The 19584-nt window shown below is 48.8% G+C and overlaps 1 protein-coding gene across 4 annotated transcripts in view; it reads right to left on the bottom strand.

The window, feature by feature from the left end:
* Positions 1-1352: 1352 nt before the first annotated feature.
* LOC113012716 (myelin transcription factor 1-like protein) overlaps positions 1353-19584 on the bottom strand; it is a 112995-nt gene continuing 94763 nt past the window's right edge. For 3 of the 4 annotated variants that reach the window (XM_026153014.1, XM_026153013.1, XM_026153012.1), the window contains 13 exons: positions 19210-19496; positions 15034-15264; positions 12763-12884; positions 12274-12336; positions 11496-11564; positions 10481-10543; positions 10320-10403; positions 8863-9084; positions 7446-7540; positions 7022-7125; positions 6136-6279; positions 5521-5583; positions 1353-3839 (listed from right to left, as the gene is read on the bottom strand). In XM_026153014.1, coding sequence (XP_026008799.1) covers positions 3699-3839; positions 5521-5583; positions 6136-6279; positions 7022-7125; positions 7446-7540; positions 8863-9084; positions 10320-10403; positions 10481-10543; positions 11496-11564; positions 12274-12336; positions 12763-12884; positions 15034-15264; positions 19210-19496 — 1688 coding nt within the window. In that variant the 3' untranslated portion in view covers positions 1353-3698. The remainder of the gene's footprint in view (positions 3840-5520; positions 5584-6135; positions 6280-7021; positions 7126-7445; positions 7541-8862; positions 9085-10319; positions 10404-10480; positions 10544-11495; positions 11565-12273; positions 12337-12762; positions 12885-15033; positions 15265-19209; positions 19497-19584) is intronic. The other variant, XM_026153015.1, reaches the window with a different exon arrangement.

The raw sequence follows: 19584 nt of genomic DNA, 5'->3' as shown, positions 1-19584 counted from the left end.
CTGGACCTCTTGAACGTGTTTGTGTTGTTGGAGCCTTTCAGCGCATTTTTAATGACATCATCTGACCAATAACACGGCTGCTGTGAGGTCACTGTACTAACAGACCATTCATGAGGTCTCAGTTTCAGCTTTGGTGACATTCTTGGATTTTAATTGGATGTTACTGACCATGGAATGTCACCTCTCTGGTGGGGAAGGAGCCTGAGTTAGTGCGTGAGGTTGAGAGGTTCCGGCTAGATACAGTCGGGCTCACCTCTACGCATGGCTTGGGCTCTGGAACCAGTCTCCTGGAGAGGGGCTGGACTCTGTCTCAGTCTGGAGTTGCCCCTGGTGAGAGGCGGCGGGCTGGGGTGGGTATTCTAATATCCCCTCGGCTTGCTGCCGGTACGTTGGGGTTCTTCCCGGTGAATGAGAGGGTTTGTTCCCTGCGCCTTAGGGTCGGGGAACGGGTCCTGACTGTCATCTGCGCTTATGCGCCGAGTGGCAGTTCAGAGTACCCAGCCAAGTTGCGGAGGGCTTTCACTTAGGTGGCCTCAGAATCTCTTCTCTGCTTTTCGCGGATGATGTGGTTCTGTTGGCTTCATTGGGTGAGGGCCTCCAGCTCACACTGGAACGGTTTGCAGCCGAGTGTGAAGCAGCGGGAATGAAGATCAGCACCTCCAAACGGACGCTGCACCGGTCCGTCGTGGAGAAGAGGGAGCTGAGCGTAAAAGCGAAGCTCTCAATTTACCGGTTGATCTACATCCCTACCCTCACCTATGGCCACGAGCTGTGGGTAGCGAAAGAACGAGCGGCAGAAATGAGCTTCCTCCGAAGGGTGGCTGGCCTCTCCCTTAGGGATAGGGTGAGAAGTTCAGCCATCCGGGAGGGGCTCAGAGTAGAGCTGCTGCTGCTCCACATCGAAAGGAGCCAGCTGAGGTGGTTCGGGCATCTGACAAGGATGCCTCCTAGGTGAGGTGTTCCAGGCCCCGGGGCAGACCCAGGACACGCTGGAGAGATTATATCTCTCGGCTGGTCTGGGAACGCCTTGGTGTTCCCCTGGATAAACTGGAGGAGGTGGCTGGGGAGTAGGACGGTCTGTGCTTCTCTGCTTGGGCTGCTGCCTCCACGACCCGGCCCCAGATAAAGCGGATGAAGATGGATGGATGGATGTTACTGAGCACTGATTAGCAGGTATGTGTGTCTGTGTGAAGCTAGCGTGTCCAGATATGGTCTAGAAACAAAAACAACAACCTGTGGTGAAAACACACAGGAGATGATTCATAAAGTTTACGACATCATTTCCTGACGCCCGTCGCGAGCTGTAACCCGTCGAAGTGCTGCAGCGTCACACGAAGAACACAAAGAAATAGTTTCCAGGTCTCTGGCAACACATTTGTCTTTATTCTGAGTTTAAGATGTGTCAACATCCAGCATGACAAAAATTGTACAAAGTTCACAATTTATAAATGAAATATCACAGCAACTTGTGATCTCACACATTTATAGCAAAATTAAAATGTCAACAAATCCATGCTGTGTAGTACAAAAATAAATCAAACTTCAGTTCCACAGAGAGCACAATAGTTTATACAAAATCCTGTCTTTGTTGATGGTCACTGAACTCAACCTCCAACTAAATCAGCTGGCTCCGACTAAATAATAAACTCTGATGAATTCACAATAGTTTCTATGAAAGGTTCTAAATATGCGACGACCTCTTTGCGTTCCCTATAGATAGTCACAGATACTCTTTTTCAGGCTTGTTATTTATGTCCCAACGTCAGATGAGCAGCCGGTTTGTGCTTTAAAGTCCCTCCTCCATGTTCACTGGTAATGAGAATTAATTCAAAAACTGGTACTAGCTATTACTCTACTGAAGCGTTACTATATTGGCAAAAAGCTGCAGACACGATGCTGTGGAAAAAGGCGTACGCAGTCATGGATGATGGGAAGCAGAGTCCCGACAGAGGACGGTAAAGTACAATAGATGAGATTCGGTCAGGTGAACGACGACGAGCACCGTTGGCATTCGCTCTCGAGAAGGCAAATCCTGAACGTGAGCGCTAACGACTAGGACGACTAGGAGAAGGGAGGGGCGCGCACAGCGGCGTGGCCCCATTATTTTTTATTCAAACCTCGAACTGATTGACTATTTAACCATTTGTACAGTGATTAGATATAAAGTGCTGCGGGGGATAACTTCATCTTCCTAAAACAGAGCAAAAATGGCTGAATGTTTTTACACTCGATAGTAGCCTACAGCTAACTGCTATGGTTTGAACCAAGTCCCTGTTCTTCCTCTCTCAGTGGTACGAAATCCGATCGTGTGCCAGAGAGGTCACCTGGGAAATTGCACGCCGCCGTACGTAAGGATAATATCTTCAAGGACAAGTGCAAATAGTCTACTGGCACATAAGTGGGGACAGTGACCCTGTAAGTCCCGCTGTCATACTCTATAAATACTCTTTACAAAACCCTCGGAAACCCTCGCTTCAGGCTCTCGGGTACTGCTTTTAGCTTCTGTAAGAACATCAAAACATGGAAACGAAGGTGTCCCTGTGCAAAGTCGTACAGAAAAAAAGTGGAACTCATATACTTCTGCTCCTAAAACTCCACGTCCAGGTTCCCTCCTCCTTTTTTAAAAAGACTTTTTGTATTAAAAGATTTGTATAAAAATCAATATTTTACATTACAGGCTATATTAAAAAGATTCCTGTTACCCCACTATGCTTATAAACAAGAGATTGCATATACCCAACCAACGTTTTTCCTTTGCAGATTGCATCGCCTCCCTGCTAGAAACCATAGTTCTGATATTGCAGAGACGTTTCCCACACGAGTCTCCAAATTGAGCAGATTTGATAGCAGAGAGCTCTCTGTAGGTCTTTTCTACTAATTAACGATGAGCATGTGAACATGACGCGTTCCCCTAGGACTCAATTGGCTCTCCTAGGTAACGGGATTTCCACCATCGGGTTTCCGTGTAATGATGTTTCCAATAGAACTGTTCATACATACATTCATACAAACATCAGGTCAGTTTCCTCTCCGGGTTCGTTTACAGCACCGATTTTAAAAATGCCCCCACCTGCAGCTGCACGTCTTTTCTTTAAAACAAAGCACAAACTTTTCTCGAGCATTGGCAGAAAATAAAGCGATCCGCAAAGCCAGTTCTTGTTCTGGAACAATCTACACGCAAGAAGAAGAAGAAGAAGACGAAGAAGAAGGAGGAGGAAAAAAACATTGAAAAGTCCAGAATCGTCCACAGGAGAAAAATCCTCCTCCATCGCTGCGTTTCGCTTCCACCGTCCACCTTTTTTTCCATCTCGAATGCTTCGTGGCCACGCGTTAAAAAGAGCTCACGTTCCGTTAGCGTTAGCTTACTGTTCAGAAATATACACTAAAAATGTGCATACATGAGCAGCTAGAAACATACATGACACTATGTGAGCTCATATGAAAACGTACAAAATGTGAATGTCCTCAAAAACCGATTCTCTCCCTCACAGCGAGACCCAGAAAGAAAAGAGAGAACGAAAAGCTCTTCCTACACTTAGAGCCTCGCAATTTTTTCAGAGAACAGAATTTAGAATATATAACACTTTAGTGCACCGGACCGAGGAGATCAAACCATCGCTGCCTGTTTGTACGTGGATTCTGATTCGCCGCCCACACCTGCGGCGGGAACAAAAAGTCTCCCTTTGCTGATTGGTTGATTACACCTGGATCCCTTGGACGGCTTGCTTGATGTTTTCCAACAGTGCTTTGTTCTCGGGGCTCTGGTACTGCTCCTGGTTTGTGTACATGTCCGTCAGAGTGGTGACGTAGGCGTCAAAGTTCTGCTCGCTGATTGGCTCCTGCAGGAAAACAAAAAGCACCACATGGACACCGTCAGAGGCAAAAAATCATCAATCACTACAAACTCCATGTTAGAGTAAAACGCTGTTAACTCAAGGGCCGGAGTCCTGCAGGTTTTAATCTCACCCTGGGTCAGCACACCATCACCAGGCCTCTGGAGAACTTCAGGACATGCTGAGGAGGTCCTTTATCCATTTAAACCAGGACACATCTAAAACCTACAGAACCTGGAGCTCCCCACCCCTGTGCTAAAGCATCACTGGTACATGAGCACAAACAGAAGGAACACGGACACGTGAAGTACGGAAGCAAAGAAATGCCAAAACCACTCAACGCATCACAGACAGCTGCACACGCTCACTGCTGGACCTCCTCGTACATACGGACCAGGATGTGGATCCAGCTCTCCGTCAGACCTGTTCCTCTGCTCTTCGGTCCAGTTCTTATGTCATGTTCATACCTTAGCCTTTCCCTTCATTCAGACTGGCTTCCTGACAGTCGTTTCTCACTGAGATCATGTCTGATCAATCCAGATCATCTCTCAGGCCCTCTGTCAGGTTTCTGCTTGTTCCTCTCGTTCTTAAAGACGGATCATCAGCTAACTGCTCTTTAGGAATCACCTTGTTGGTACAAAAATACTGTTTTAGAGTCGGCTAAAGAAACAGGAACAAGTGTTTGTGTGACAGGCTGCTGGTAACAAAGTTAGGTCAGTGTTAGTTAATGATGATGATTGGGCAGAAGGACTGAACTCAAAGAAAACGCTTCAGAAAGCAGAACTGTTGCTCATGAGCACTTCAAAAATGACAAGAGTCCTGCTCTCATAAACAATAAGTGGTGGCCCAAGACTTTTGCACAGTGCTGTAACTTCCTGTTCTTTGTAAAGCATGACAGCATGAAGACATCAACCTTGTCATCGTTGCGTTGGAGGACACATCACTGGATGAAGCTCTCAGTCAGTTTAGCGTCTGCACTCATGCTTTAATGACATCATCTCCTCGCGTCAGCATCACGAGGATCAGGTGATGCTGAGGTCGAGAGGTGGCAGAGGTCCCAAATCCTCCTGCGGGCTGTTGATGATGGTGGAGTCCAACACTGGTTCCTCCAAAGTCTGTGTCCAGTGAGAATTCAGAGAAACTCGGGACCGGTCTCTGCAGGAACTTTTCCTGTAAGTCCGTCACATGAGAATGAAAGCTCTGTGGTTTAATAAATGAACAGCTCAAAGATTAGCGGGAGACTTTGTGAGTCCTTTCAGATGTTTCTTTCATGATGGAAAAAGCTGTTCGGGAGACTCGTCCATTGTTGTAGCTCACATGGCTGAGAGACAGACTGTTTCAGACTTCCTAAACTCTGAGACGCGGTGCTCTGACAGGTTTGGAGTAAAATCTGTGCCGGCAGACACAACCTGTGACTCATCATTGAGTTTCTTCCCCAGAACAGTTCGGCCGCATCGGCGCATCTCAGTCGGACACCGGAAGCTAGAGTTCATATATCTGACAAATCAACCAGTTCAAACTCGGCAGCCAAATGTTTCTGAAACCAACATTAAGGATTTAGTGCTGATAAAGAGTCACATTAAGGTGTTTAATCACTTTTCTTTGCTTCCATAACAACAGAAGTGCGTCAGACACGAAGCAGAGTGCAGCAGAGTGCAGCAGAGTGCATGAATCGCTGCTCACTTACTTGCTGGTGCATCTGTAAGCAGCTGTTAGTCCTCAGAGGCGGCTCTTTGTGCGTCAGTGGTTTCTGGAAGGAAAAGAGGGACAATCTCCTTTAAAATCCCTTTGAGAAACCAGTCTCACAATCAAACACTAGATGGCAGTATTTAACTGAGAAACAACACGAGCTGGTCTTCATTGGTGATTCTGCTGCAGTGCTGTGGACATTTTTCACCAGAGGAAATGTTTAAATGTAAAAGTTGATTTTATAAAATGCTCCAGTTTCACTCATTCCTCTGTCAGCGAAACGTGTTCGTTAAATAAAAGGATATGAGAGCAGTGTGATTACCATGAAACACTTTTTTAATCACTGAGAGCAAACAGATGAACATGTATATAAACGTACACTTTAATTCCTCCTAAACAATTAAACTAACAATAAAAGACAAAAACCTCAATATTTCAGTTCATGGAGACGCTGAGAGAAACTACCACTCCCCTTCGCTGTTTGGAGAGACAAGCAGCGTCCCACACTTCAGGCTAAGCAGCATGCACATTGGGCTGAGCTTAAATACACAGATAATGCTACGGTCAGCTTTAATCTGCAACTTGCTGGCTTGCCGTTCCTGGTGGCCCTTACCATATGAGGGAGCTGGACATTAGCTAAACTGTTAATCAGTGACTGGCTGAGGTTGGCCAGCTCATGCAGGAGAGATTCATTTTGCTGTTCAATCACCTTGTTTTCCTCTTCTATGGACTTCAAGTTGGACTCCATTGTTGTGATCTGCAGAGAGGGACGGTGCAGAGTTAGTGCACAGCGTCACGGGCAGCTACGCACCACTGCAGGATCGGCTCATACGAGGTGTGACCAGAAAGTTCTGCAAATCCACCTCGACAGCCTCCAGGGCTGAAAAACAAGCCGCAATTCCCCCAATGTCCACAGGAGGCGTAGTACCATTTACGCATTCATGCTACTTTCTGCACGTTTGAGGCTCAAGCTGCAGCGAAGGATCTACAGGTAGGAGGCCCAGGGGTGCACAAGGAGACGACCTTGAAGGGAAGGCTAAACGTTAATCAGGCGTGTAATGTTGGTGTTAAGCCGGGATTTGGTGAGGACACCTAAACAGTCCAGCCTGAGGGAGCCTTTTGCTTCTCTTTAATTTGGCCTCCAGTTCAGTGGTTTGCTGACTGATATCTGCACACGCAGGGGGAGGAGCTACGTGAGACGTATGTCCACTTTGACATGTGTTCCCCTCACTTCAAGATGATCGCCACCCCTTATTCTAGCATACCCACCTCTAAGTATTTGCAGGTAAATCTTATTAGATTGTCACTTCAAATTACACCTTTAGTTGGAGGCAGCATTACAGGAGGAGGTGCTCAAGGAGCTGATCCACTTCCCCAGAACCTTTTTAGCTCAGCCTCGTGACCTCATAATCTCCATAACAACGTTTGGCTTTTGAGCTCTGAGGGGCGGAGCTGCAGAACTTTACAATCACACCCGGTACAGACAGGAAGCGACTCACCTGTGTTCTGAGTTTGATCATGTCTGCTTCCACTTGTGAATTCGATTCACTTAAGTCTTTGATTTCTTCATCCAGCTGTTTGATCTCCTCGTCGTGCTCCAGCCCTGCACACAAGGAGGGACTCTCAATCACACGAGCACCTTCTGTGTGGAATAATTAAAAAGTGTGCCGGACGCTCGGCGTGCGACCGCCTCCACCTACACCGCGTCAGCTCGTTTAAGCTAATTAAGACTCAACAACCTCACAGACACATTACAGCAAACCCAGCCCTGTTCCTCGGCTCCCCTCATTATTCACACCCACTCTCACACACACACACTTCTGATTGGTCCATTATGTGGAATTGGAAGTCTCTTCAGTAAATCGCTCCATGGCCGTGTTCCTGATTGGCTGTATTGTGTGTGTGAGTGGTAGCTGCCGTTACCGTTGCTGGCACGCTGCTGCTTTATTGTTAGCATTTCCACTCCGGAGAGCCTGGCTTTCCTCATGGCGGAGGTGGCACGCGGACAACCTGACAGACTGGAGGCAGCGACAAGAACAGGAAGCATTGTTTCAGTATATGATGGGCGCCACAGACACACACAGAGCGAGCCAACGCTCTCCACAGATGGAAAACACAACCCCCCCCCCTCCCCCGACCCAGTGTGTTCTTCCTAAAGAAGAGACGCTCGTGCTGGTGTGGCAAACTTCAACCAAGCAGCAGCCTGCAGTTCCTGCAGCGTCCAGCAGAGGCTCCAGAAATAAACATGTTTACAGCCCACAGTGCTGTCATCTGAAGCCCGGCACATATTTAATATACTGTCAATCAATCAATCGATCAATCAATCAATCTTTATTGGCAGAATTTACGTCCATAGTTAAAAAAAACAACACAACATATAAACCTTAAAAAATGATAAATATTTTTAAAGACATAAAACCATAATATACATAAAATACACAATTACATAAAAGAAATCAATAAATACACAAACTGGTGCTTCCTCAGACTGTCGATCTGTGAGCTGCTAACCTGCTAGCAGAGCCGTGCAAACGTCCAAACACCCACAGCTACAAACATCTGACTGACACGACCCCCTGTAGGTGTCCTACCAAGGATGCTCATTGCATCATTATATGCAACGTGCAGTTTCTGCACTGTCTGTAAGATGTCCACAAGGGAGCAGCATGTAGCGGTGTGCAATACGCTTTAAACAAAGCTACTGGAACTGGAACCGAACAGAAGCTGAGTTTGGACATAGAGCTTCCAGCGCTGTCTGTATATGTCATATAAGTGTAATTGGTTTCCATGCAAAAGCTAAAGGAAGTGCTAAAAACGTCCTGCAGTCAGACATGTAACCCCGTGAGTGACGCTCAGGCTATAAGCGCTCCATCTACGCTTGTCTCCTGACACATGTTTGCTTATTCACTGCGAGCTCTTTCTGCACACATGGAAGCTCGACCGCTGAGTTTTTGACTCATTCAGCAGTCGAGCTGTTTTTCCTACGGTGGAGATTAAACTGTGTTCGTCTGTGGCAGAAGTTCCCACAGGTTGCTCGGCCGTCCCCCTTCTGTCCGGTTCATCCTGAATCAGCTCAATGGGCTTTGTGTTTGCAGACTGTGCAGCTCTTCCATCGTCTGAAGCCTCCATCTGGTCCTGTTCTCCTAATGTTTTGTCTGTAGGACGCAGCCCTGCCTGACCCGCCTGTCTGCCTGCTTACTGTGTTTCCATCCACACTGCAGACCTGCAGACAGCACCGGCCTAATAACACATCACAGTGCTGCCTGTGTTTATCCATTTATGTAGGGACTTTCATGCACGTTCTTCTCCTTAAAGCTCCGCCCACACACCCCTGACTCACCTCCGATGCGTCAGGAAGCTTCCGCTGACGTGACCCGAGCCGTCGCAGCCCGGCGTCGGGCAGGACATGCCCTCCGTCTTCCCGGACTTCCACGTGAACTGAATGCCATTCAGGTATCCGTCCTTTTGCCTCTTGGCTGCGATGGGGCATCCGGACGCGCTTCTGTGGGACGCGTACTTCCCTGTCACATGACCCTGACCGTCACATCCCGGGACCGGACACCTGAGGGGGGGAAAAAAGCACATTTTCATCATACAGGAGATAACGTCCTCTCTGTGACCTGTGAGCCGGAGCTCGTGCTTCCTCAGCGGTGAATTGCTGAACAGCTGATGTTATTTTTCTGTTTTGCGTCTTTGCTTTCGCTCTGATTTAAACAAAGATACGATCATCTTATTTTCAAGCTGTCCCAGTGGCGGCTCTTATCGCGGGGGGGGGGGGAACAGTGTCAGTGCATCAACACCCGCGCTAATCAGATGCATCGAGGCAGTAAATTATTCCAAATGTCACAGCACGCACAACGGATTACGGCTAAAGCCGTGGACGTATCAGTTCTGTCTGCTTTTAGTTCAGCCTCATGGAAAACAGATAGAGGGAGGTTCACCGGCTTTCTGCACTGACAGGAATTTATTTCATTCATCTTTGTCTGTTCTGCCCAAAGCTTCCCCTGAAGTGATGGGACAGTCCTCTCACACATGCAGGACAGTCTGAACTTGTCAGACTGAGCTGCTTTACTAGTTTCTTTCTGAGGAGAAATATCTGATTAGATCTACAGCACCCCCCCAATCTGGGGCATATCTCGTTTCCCCGCCCCTTCATTCATTCCTCACATAAACTCTCCATCATGCCGTCTCAGTGAGCCTCACCGATAAGTGTGCATAAATCAGGAAGACGCTCTTGTTTGCAGCAGCTTGTCTTCCTCTTTCGGCACGCCCTGTAACCACGGAGCATCCTAACACGGTCAGCGTGAGCCGACTGTCCTCGCAATCCGGCAGAATGAGGAGCGTCGGAGTATTGTTTGTGCTCTGCACCACCAGAGAAATCAATGCAGCTGCAGAGCTGAGGCCAGAGAAGCACATCGCGGGATTCGGCTAAAGTCAATCAATCTCTCTGCCTCCGTCTCTTTGTCTTTCCTACCTGTGTGTGTCTGCAGGAGACTGCAGAACCTCCCCCAGCCTCCTGTGAACTCACACAACCCGCGCTCTCCGACTTTCTCCTTCACACTCCGGCACAAACTTTGCCCTCCGAGGACATTCGTCCTGTCAGAGCTCATACTGACTCCTGCTTACAGGAGGCGAGCAGCGGCACAGCTGTGCACGGCTCCTTTGCATCATTTAAAAGTCATTCATCACATCACGTGTCACGCGGGAAATATGTGGCGAGCAGAGCTGGTCCAGGAGGAGGAGTTATCACGGCGTTTCAGGGAGACAGAAGACAGATGATGAGTGTCTGTACTGCACCTGATAGGCTCCTGGTCCTCCTTGTTCTCTTTGCTGTGGATGATCTTTATCCCACTTTTCCTGGCACGCGGACACCCTGAAAGACTGTAGATAAATGACAGCGTTACAGAGAGGAGAGCGATCTGCAGGATTAATACGTGCACGGCGCGGCGGTGCTTTACCTTCTGTGTGAGGCGTAGTTGCCAGTGATATGTCCCGAACCGTCGCACCCTGGTGTCGGGCACCTGGGGCACAAAACACAAAAAGGGCTCAGGGCCTACGGCATCTCAGCTGCAACGCGCCACATTCATCTAAAGGAAAGAGCTGCGAGGTCTGCTTAAGACGGATGATCTGATTCATTCATTCATTTATGAAATTCCAGTGTTGCAAGGACAATATGTACAATGTTTACCGTTTATTAAAGAACAGTATCCTGAAATGCAACGAACTCTAACTGCTGGATTGGTGGACAGAGGCGGTTTCTCGCAAGTCAAGCCGATTTTGTTTTTTAAGGCATTTTTTCCAAAGTTGCAAAAGTATGACGTCACAACAATGTGATTGGTCACTTGCGATGTTGAACCTGGAACAACATTTATTATGATGATGTGGGAACAACAGCGACACGAGGTTATCAGATCGTGCGCTTCAGTGTCAGAAACCGCAGTTCCTCTAACGTCCACCGGAGGCTCTAAGAGCCAGCCAATCCCCATCCTTTCATAACGGCCGTGCTCAGCTTTTTAAATCACATCATCTGACCGATAACACAGCTGCCGAGAGGTTACCGTAGTAACTGAGCCGCCAACAAGTCCGAGCTGCAGTTTAGGTGAAATTCTGGGATGTTACTCAGCACTGATCAGCTCACCGTCCGGTGATATATCATATATAATATCATCCCTTGAGGGTTAGAGCAGATCCGCGTGCAGATGTGAGGACGTTACTGATCTTAATCCGGAGGCTTCTTTAACAATATTTACGTCTTTTTTTGCCATAAAATCTCTAAAATATGCGCCGAGCTCCTGCTGCTGTCGTTACGGCCTCACATTTAAATCACATGCACGTCTTTCCCACTCGGACCTCTTCAGTCCCCTCATCTCTTTCACTCAGGCCCTGCCTGCAAACCTCTCCGTCAGCAGCGCGTACATTTGTGTGAGCTCGACATACAAATCAAACGTGTGAGTGAATCATGTCACGCCTTACTTGAGCTCTTGCGCGTTGTTGGCCAGCATGCTTCGAATGCTTTTGTCAGCTAAAGGACAACCTGAGAGACTGGAAAATACAGCAGTGGAGCGTTAGTCACACAAGGATCAGGGAGGGAAAACTCCAACACTCCCACTACTGAAACACAACACAAGCAGCCTGCACTCACACTCCGCTCCAAAGCATGCACAGAAAACACACGATATCAACCAGGAAATGTAATAAAGCCATGATGCACGTGCAGGGAGCTGAGCTTTAACGTTAACCCTCTGAGTATTTGCGCCCGTGGCCAAAGGTTGGGTGCGGCGCTCGGCTCAAACGGGGCTGAAGGGCGTTTCCGGAAACTTTGCCGTGAGTTTCGATGTGGGGAATCCAAAAGCGTGAGCCTTCGCTCGCTCCGTGCACACACGTCCCACACTCAGCATTTCTGCTTCCACCTGCCGTCTCTGAATGCTTAGTCTGCATCACGCTGTGGGAAAGGCCTGGAGAACCGAATAACACCAGCTTAGACGGCTTTACGCACGGCCCATCGAGGGATGGCTTCATCCCGGGGTTTAGCTTAGGAAAATGTAGCCGATCTTTAATTAATTTCTAGTCTCTTCTTATTCCGTATTTCAGCCCCGCTTCAGCGTGACCGGTCAAATAGTCAAAGGGCTAACAGATCAGAGAGAGAGAGGGAGAGAGAGAGCCTACAGGTGTCTGACAGCATAGTCGAGGTAAGCTGAAAACAATAAAGAGAAATAGACTTAGAATCCACCAGGAGAAAAGGAAGTCACACCTTCGATGTGAGGCGAAATTGCTCGTCAAGTGACCACTTCCATCACACCCCGGTGTGGGACATCTGCCACCGGAAAAATAGACAGATTTATAAGCCCAAAGGGAAGGAGAAGGAAAAGTGAAAATTAGAGAAAAAGCGGGGGAGGGGGGTCGTTTCTGGTGTGTTCGGTTTTCATTGTTTCCAGTTTAGCTTCACTGTCTCTGCTTCACACTCCTGACATCTCCACACTGACGGCTGCCGCGTCCATAAAGCGTCTACCACAGCGCAGGATTTACCAGGTCTGAGATCAGCGTGGACACACGGACAACGCTGGGAAATAAAAGTCATAGAGCAAAGCCACTGCCAGCAGCGCCGCACGGGGGGAGGAGGAAGGGAGGTGGTAGGCCGAGAGGAGGATGGAGGAAGAAACAAGGTGGAGGGGAAGCAGAGCACGAGTGGGGAGAGGCAGGTGGGGTCAGGTGGGAGGAGGAAGAGGGGGAGGGCGCTTACGTTATCAGGTCCTTCTTCGTCTCCTTGCACTGGAGGAATTTGGGCTTGGGGCTCGGCATGTTGACGTCTGTGGTGTAGGAGCGGTCGTCCAGGAGGTCATGGAAGGGGTCGAGGTCGTCCGGCTGTGGGACGGGGGCGTGGAGCAGGAAGACACGGGGGGAAAAAAGATTTTTAGTGGTTTTACACTTTTCAATAAATCCAATCTTTCCATTAAAGGAACAGTTCACCTCAAATCACATCGACATCTTTTCCAGCTGCATATTTTCAAATATGATGGAACAAACTTCTGTACGGAAATTTAAACAGATACAGAAATAAATAAACGGCTCCGATAATAAATATGCGAGACATTTTTAGATAAACTTCATTTATCCAGCAGCCAAAACATTAAGTACGTCTGCGTAGAAATAAATGAAACATGACAAAACAAATCATTTAAAGCCACATAAAAGAAATTAAATATAAGAAATAAAGTAAATAAACAAGTACAATAATTATGGAATAATTTAAATAGAGTTAATGATGTTTCATTGTTATTTGTGTCTGTGCTGTTTTTATATATTTAGTTATGGATTTATTTGCTGTTACATTTCTTTATGCATGTGCTTTTAAATAAACAGGAACATTAAAACAAAGGTAATGATTTTCACATTTGATAAAATATTCACTGACATTATGAATATATTTATTGCATTTCTTTCATTTTGGCCGTTCCTGTCCTCCGTAGCCTCGAGGCACAAACTGCCAAAATTGTTTTTATAATTTTTTGTGTGCTTGGAAAATAAACTGGAAACAATTAAAGAAGCAAATAAAAACACAGATATCAATAAATTATATATTTATAAATTATTTAATTCCTGTATTTATTTTGGATAATTTTTTATGTAAAAGTCTTTTTATTCCTTTGTTTTGGCAGTTTCGATCCTCCGTACTTGCTCTGAGCTTCACAGACTCTCGCACAAACTTGTGATCACAGCCTTCGTGAGCAGTTTCAAATATATGAATTCATTTTGAAGCACTCGTTCTCGCGAGCGTCTCTCTTCTCATAAACTCGTGATCGTCTCTCAGCGGGCGTGAAATCTTAAAATGTAGGAGACGTCTGATAAAACACAATAAACCGAAGTGAGTGTAGGACGAGCTCGATGTGGTCACGTGTGGGTCGAACGATCATCGCTGTCAGTTTGACAGGAAGTAAGCCCTGAGAGGAAGCACTGCCTCCCTCATGCATTTGCACACATTCATGGTGAGAACACTCAGGGAGTCGGCCCCCTCATGATGCAGCTTTCGGCCACTAGATGGCACTGCGGTGAAGCGCCAGCACGCTGCAGCCTGCGTTCTGTGGGCCTTTGTCTGCAGTGCCGTGGATGCAAATCCTCTTTTCCTTCCCTCAGTGCTTGCAGAGTATGTACAGTAATGCCCATAAAGAGACAGGTCCAGATACAGCCCAAATTATCCAGCACTCAAGCTGTCTCAGGGTGCGCGACGCTGGGTCGGGCCAGCCAGTTTCGCCAATTAAAGGGAGCGCAGGCTGCGAGGCGGCCACGCGGGGGAACGACGCAGGCATACTCGGAGATGCAGAAAGTAGGCTAGCATCTACACACTCCCAAAGAGACACACACACTCTTATGAATATTCACACACAGCAAAAGAGGCACATGTACTGTACATGCATGCGCCCGTCGCAGCAGTGGTGCATTGATTTCCTGCAGTTCTTTGATGAGATGAGCTATTCCGATTCCCTCCCAAGGTGCTACTTTGCATAATTCATTTTTGGAGAGGAGCAAAATGTAAAAACAGAAAGCCAGCATGCAGCGAGCACGACGCAAACAGAGACGGTAACTCCGCGCACGGCGGCGCTGACATCAATTAACATGCAGATTCATTAGGTTTCCCTCAAAAATCCCCCTCATATGACTTTCTAATGATTCCAAATATAACAGCGAGTCAGACGGCGAGGTAAGAAACCTCGAAGACGATCAGACGGCAGTGCAAATGTTTGACTTGGAGACAGAGTGTTGAATCAATGGCTTGGAGGGAGATAATTTGGGCTGAGCCTCGCTGAGCAGACAGCGTAAGTGACGCATGCCAACTGTATGGTCTATCAGCTTCCAGAGACACACTCCTGCTTTGTAATTATCACCGGCAGCATCACGGCCGCCTGTGGTCCGCCGCTCCCCTCCCTCACCCTCCTGCGCGTCACTCATCCGTCACGAACATTCAAAGATGGAGACAGACGTGATCTCGGCGACCTTTAGGCCGTGACCCCTTTACCTCTTTCTCGTCCTCATCTATGTGTTTGATCTTGGTGTAGTCTACGGGCAGGTCCCAGCAGTCTGCCGCGTCCCCCATGCCGTAGCAGCGGGAGCCCAGCAGGGCGGCCTGCCTCTGGGGGGACATGGGCTCAAGGGGCGTTAGCACCGAGTCGCCTACGCCGCCGCTGCAAAGACGCTTGCTCACGCTCAGGTCCAACGTACCGTTCTCATCGACATCTAGACCGGGACTCTGGAAGGTGCGCGGGGTCGGGGTCGGCGTGCGCGTGTGTTTAAAGTCGGGAGGATGAAGAGGCGGGGATGGAGAGAAAGGGATAAAAGAGAGAGAGAGAGAGCGTCTGATTAACAGCAGTCAAACATTTTCAGGCTCTACGGTCAGAGATGGCAAAACACTGAGGAGGAAAAAAAGTTTGCAGCTGCAGTTCAAACATCTGAAACAGCGCTCCAATTCTGTTTGGTGTTTTTGCCCAAGTCTGCGTAGGAAGAAACATTAGCAGAGCACAGTAACAGATCCAGGAGAGGGTCAAAAACCCGAAGAGGTCGTCAGCGCATCCCTCTGCGAACCCTCCTCTTCCTTTCTGTCTCCGTCTCTCTTTCCTTCCATCCCACCGCTCTGCAGTGTGTGTTTGTGTGTCGGTGTGTGAGTCTAATGTGAGCGGACATCGCGGGGGGGGCAGAGGCTGAGGGTTAGGGAGGGCTGATGAGCAGCGGCGGTTGAAACAACGCCCAAAAATAGAGACAGAACTGGACTGTAACGAAGTGGGCCGAGACTCGGGACCTGAAGACTTCAACAACCGAGGCTTCAGCAACAAGGAGCCAACAAACGTCCCGGCTGCAGGCTCGTTTATCCAAGGAGGAAAACATCACATGAGGAACAACATAAAGTAAATCATGCACGAGTCCCGTCTCCTAAAAATCCCCAAACAGCTGAAATACAAGCCTGGCTTCTCCCTGCAGGACGCGTCTGAGCAGCTCATGTTTGTCTCTGTGGGTCGTGTGGAAAATATGATTTCTTAGTTTCTGCAGATTTATCAGCTTACAAAGATAACCTGAGGAAATGATGCAGAGACAAAGTGATCCACACCTGTGTGCAAAAGTAACTGCCCCCTGAACTTCACCATTGTAATGACTGCAGTCAGTGTTTGTGATGACGTCACTGTGGAGGACCCACTCTGTGCACCACAGTCTGAATCCAGACGCTGTGTTTGAGGTCACGCCGTGTGTTCTGGATCCTCGTTGAATTCAGGACATGAACTGATCTCCAGCCTGCTTCACTTCGTCTCACAGCGATCAGGCTGGTGTGGAGCTCAACTCAGTAAAGACGTGTTTACAGTTTATTCATCATTTATAAAGTTTGGTGCTTTAAATCATCCCCGTATTTACTCGGGTTGTCTTTGTCTGATATCAAAGCTAATTCTGAAACAAATATGCAAAACACTAAGAAATCGTGAAAGAGGACTTTTCCACAGCACTGTGTCTGTTCCACAAACAGGAAAAACAAGTGTAACAAGAATAATCCAACAAGGGAACAAACACAGTCCCCACAGGGAACCTGAAGCTCGTTCTCTGGGATTAAAGTCCTCTGGATTATACACACACCACATCCCAGCTTCCCCGACTGACTCAGTCTGTTTCATGAATTATATTTTGTGTTTTGTTGGGAGTAAAACCTGTCAGATAAAACATGTAGGCTCTGTGCAGGTTTCACCCAGCCCTACAGCTGCAGTCTCCTCCGCCCTCCACAGGGGGCTCCACACAAACTCGCTCGTGTCCGAGGCTTCGTAACTGAACGTCGTCACCCATCGGGCTGCTTCTCCCGTCTTTGCTGTGATCCCAGGATATGGAGCAGCCCGGGACAAAGGCTTTTTAAACTAGAACCGGATCTTGTGCAAACCTCGCTGAGCAGAGCTCCAGTGTCCTGGATGAAAGTCTTGTGGATTGTAAGTACGAGTGATAGTTTACTGGTTTTACTGGTTGCGCCTTTGTGCTGCTGTGGTTACAAACAGAGCACAGTGATAAACAAAGTGTGCGAGGCACGGCCGTGGCGCCACGTGGCTCGCCGTGTGTGCCGCTGACTTGTTGCCCTCGTGAGCGTGCTCAGCACATCGCCCTCTCCTTGTCAGCTGTTGTACTGTGTGTTACTGCCCAATTAACGTGACCCACCCCTTCATATCGAGTTAACGAGGATGAGATGTAGAGAGAGCCGCCTTCCTGATCCGCCCAACCCCCTGTGGTGACCCCTGGCCTCTGTTGCCATGGCAATGCTGGGTGTAAAGGGGCCAGGTCGCTGACTAGTTCTGGCCACATTATTTCCGCCCTCTAATTCCAGTTCTTAAAATAAAACCAGCTTCGCTGCTCGCTCTGCTCTCTGGTTCCTGCGACTGCTCTTTCCCGTCGCCGTGACTCCTGCTCTCGGTGCCGCTCTCAGACCTCTGCGAATGTCAAACGACGATTATTACGTACAATAATAACGTGACACGTTTCCAGCTGATTTCAACGTTCCTGTGATTGGCTGCCCCTCATCAACAGATCTGAATAGCAGATCTCTATGACATCACAGAGAGCCAAAGGAAGTCTGCAGCCCAAGCCTCTGGCCCACAGAGCTGTCATGTCGACCACAGGACGAGCACGAACATGACAGGATAGAAGCAGAAGTGTTATAGATGCAATCTCAGTCAGTAACACGAGTGTGGTCCACATCCTTCTACATGCATACGTGCACAATCGTGCTTTTCCACCTGAGGAAGACTTCTGCCTGAGCCAAAGGGCTGGCACAGAGACGAAGGTGCGAGGTGCTACCAGGAGAGAGTGATTGGCAGATGCAGATCTCCAAGTTCAAGATTGCTGTTCAACCAGGAAACAGAGGACCGCCCACTCTGGGTTGGGGAGGAGTTGCTGCCCCAAATAAAGGAATTCAACTTCTCTGGTTCTTATTAATAAGTTGGGAGAGAGGAGCGCTGTACTGGTCTGTTGTGGTGAAGATTTCTTGGTACACTTATGTTCCTACAGCCATGTGATAGATGGAGGACAGAAGCAGCAGGGTCACTCAGGAGGAACTCGGAGTAGAAAACAGTCGGCCGAGGGGGTTCATTTGACCAGGAAACCTCCGGGTGGCTTCGTTCTGAGATGTGTCGGATGTTGTACTGGCAAAGCAGACCCAGGACACGGGCATGCCTCCGAGGAGCTGGAGGAGGTGGCCGCTCGCAGGGAGGTCCAGGTATCTCTGTTTACAGCACTGCCCTGTGACCTGCATAAATGGTTAGCAGTGACCTTTTGTAAAACCTCAGCTTGTGTAATAATGAGCTGTAAAAGGGGCCGAAAGCTCCGCCTCTGACTCGGCTGAACACAGTGTGGAGGTGCCTCGGTCAGACTGGACCTCAGTGCTGTACGACGTGGCACAGACCGATCCTTCAACCAGCAGGCAGAGGAGGAGGAGGAGGAGGAGGAGGGACTGACTGAGAAACAGGAGGTGTGTTTGTGCAAAGCTTCATAAAGAAACCGTCCACACCCCGAGTCCTGTGCGATACACCTCCTCTCCTCTGTGACATTTACAAATCTGCCACCTTTCCTTTATTCTCACTTCTGTCCTTCGCCGCTGTGCTCTCTGCTGTCAACATTAGCATTAAGCCAGCATTAGCCCGCCGCTGTGCGCTCCGTCTCCGGCCTCCATTTTCCGGCTCAGCGTCCGGGCGCAGATAATACAGGAACACCGTCACCTTATCTCCTCAGAAATGACACACTGGACTCACGCCGTGTCAAACGGGGCCTCGTCCTGCTCCTATCTGATCCCCAGACGGAAAATAAAAAACTGCCCGCTGAGCTGTGAGTGTGAGACACAGGCTGGATCTGTGTGTGTGTGTGTGCGCGCTCCTTGTCAGCGTTGGTATGACTGACGCACAGAGATAATTTTGCGGTGGATCAGTGCTGCGCCTGTGTAACCCCGCGGGTGCACGTCGGTCTCGAGCCGTCGCAGAAGTTCGCATCACTCCGGGAGCATGTTAGGAGCAGCGCTTAGGGGTCTTTTATTTTGAAAATTGAACTGATTCTCTAAGCTGTTCCTGTGTCTGACTTCCTGCCTTCATCTTCTACTTCCATGCGCGGCAGTGTGAGACTGAGTAAGACTGCTGACCTCACTTTACAACAGGTGCATTTAAAGGACATCGTGGCGGCGCCCTACCTGCGAGCACAGGTCCTGCGGCTTCCCCGCCATGTCGTGGGGCATCTCCCGGCAGCGCGTGGACAGGTTGAGGATGGCGGTGGCGGCCATGTGGGCGGCCTCCATGTCGTGGCTGTAGTCGAAGCTGCTCTTGCTGCAGGTGCTGCTGGCGCTGCTGCCCCCGCCGCCGCCTCCCGCGCCCCCTCTTCCGCCACCGCCGCCACAGCTCAGGCTGCTGCCACTGCTGCTGGGGGCGTAGGTGCTGGTGGTGCTGCTGGCCGAGCTGGAGTTCTTGCAGTAACGTTTGGCTGCGGATGCATACGAGAAATTCAACACGAGAAGAAGAAGCAGAAGTTTTTCCAGAAATACGAGCAAAAGCGTCAGATTGACACGTCA

This window comes from Astatotilapia calliptera, chromosome 19 (genome assembly GCF_900246225.1).
Source record: "Astatotilapia calliptera chromosome 19, fAstCal1.2, whole genome shotgun sequence".
NCBI classification, from domain to species: domain Eukaryota; kingdom Metazoa; phylum Chordata; class Actinopteri; order Cichliformes; family Cichlidae; genus Astatotilapia; species Astatotilapia calliptera.
Note: the sequence above shows the minus strand (reverse complement) of the source record. Positions and strands in the feature narration are given on the sequence as shown.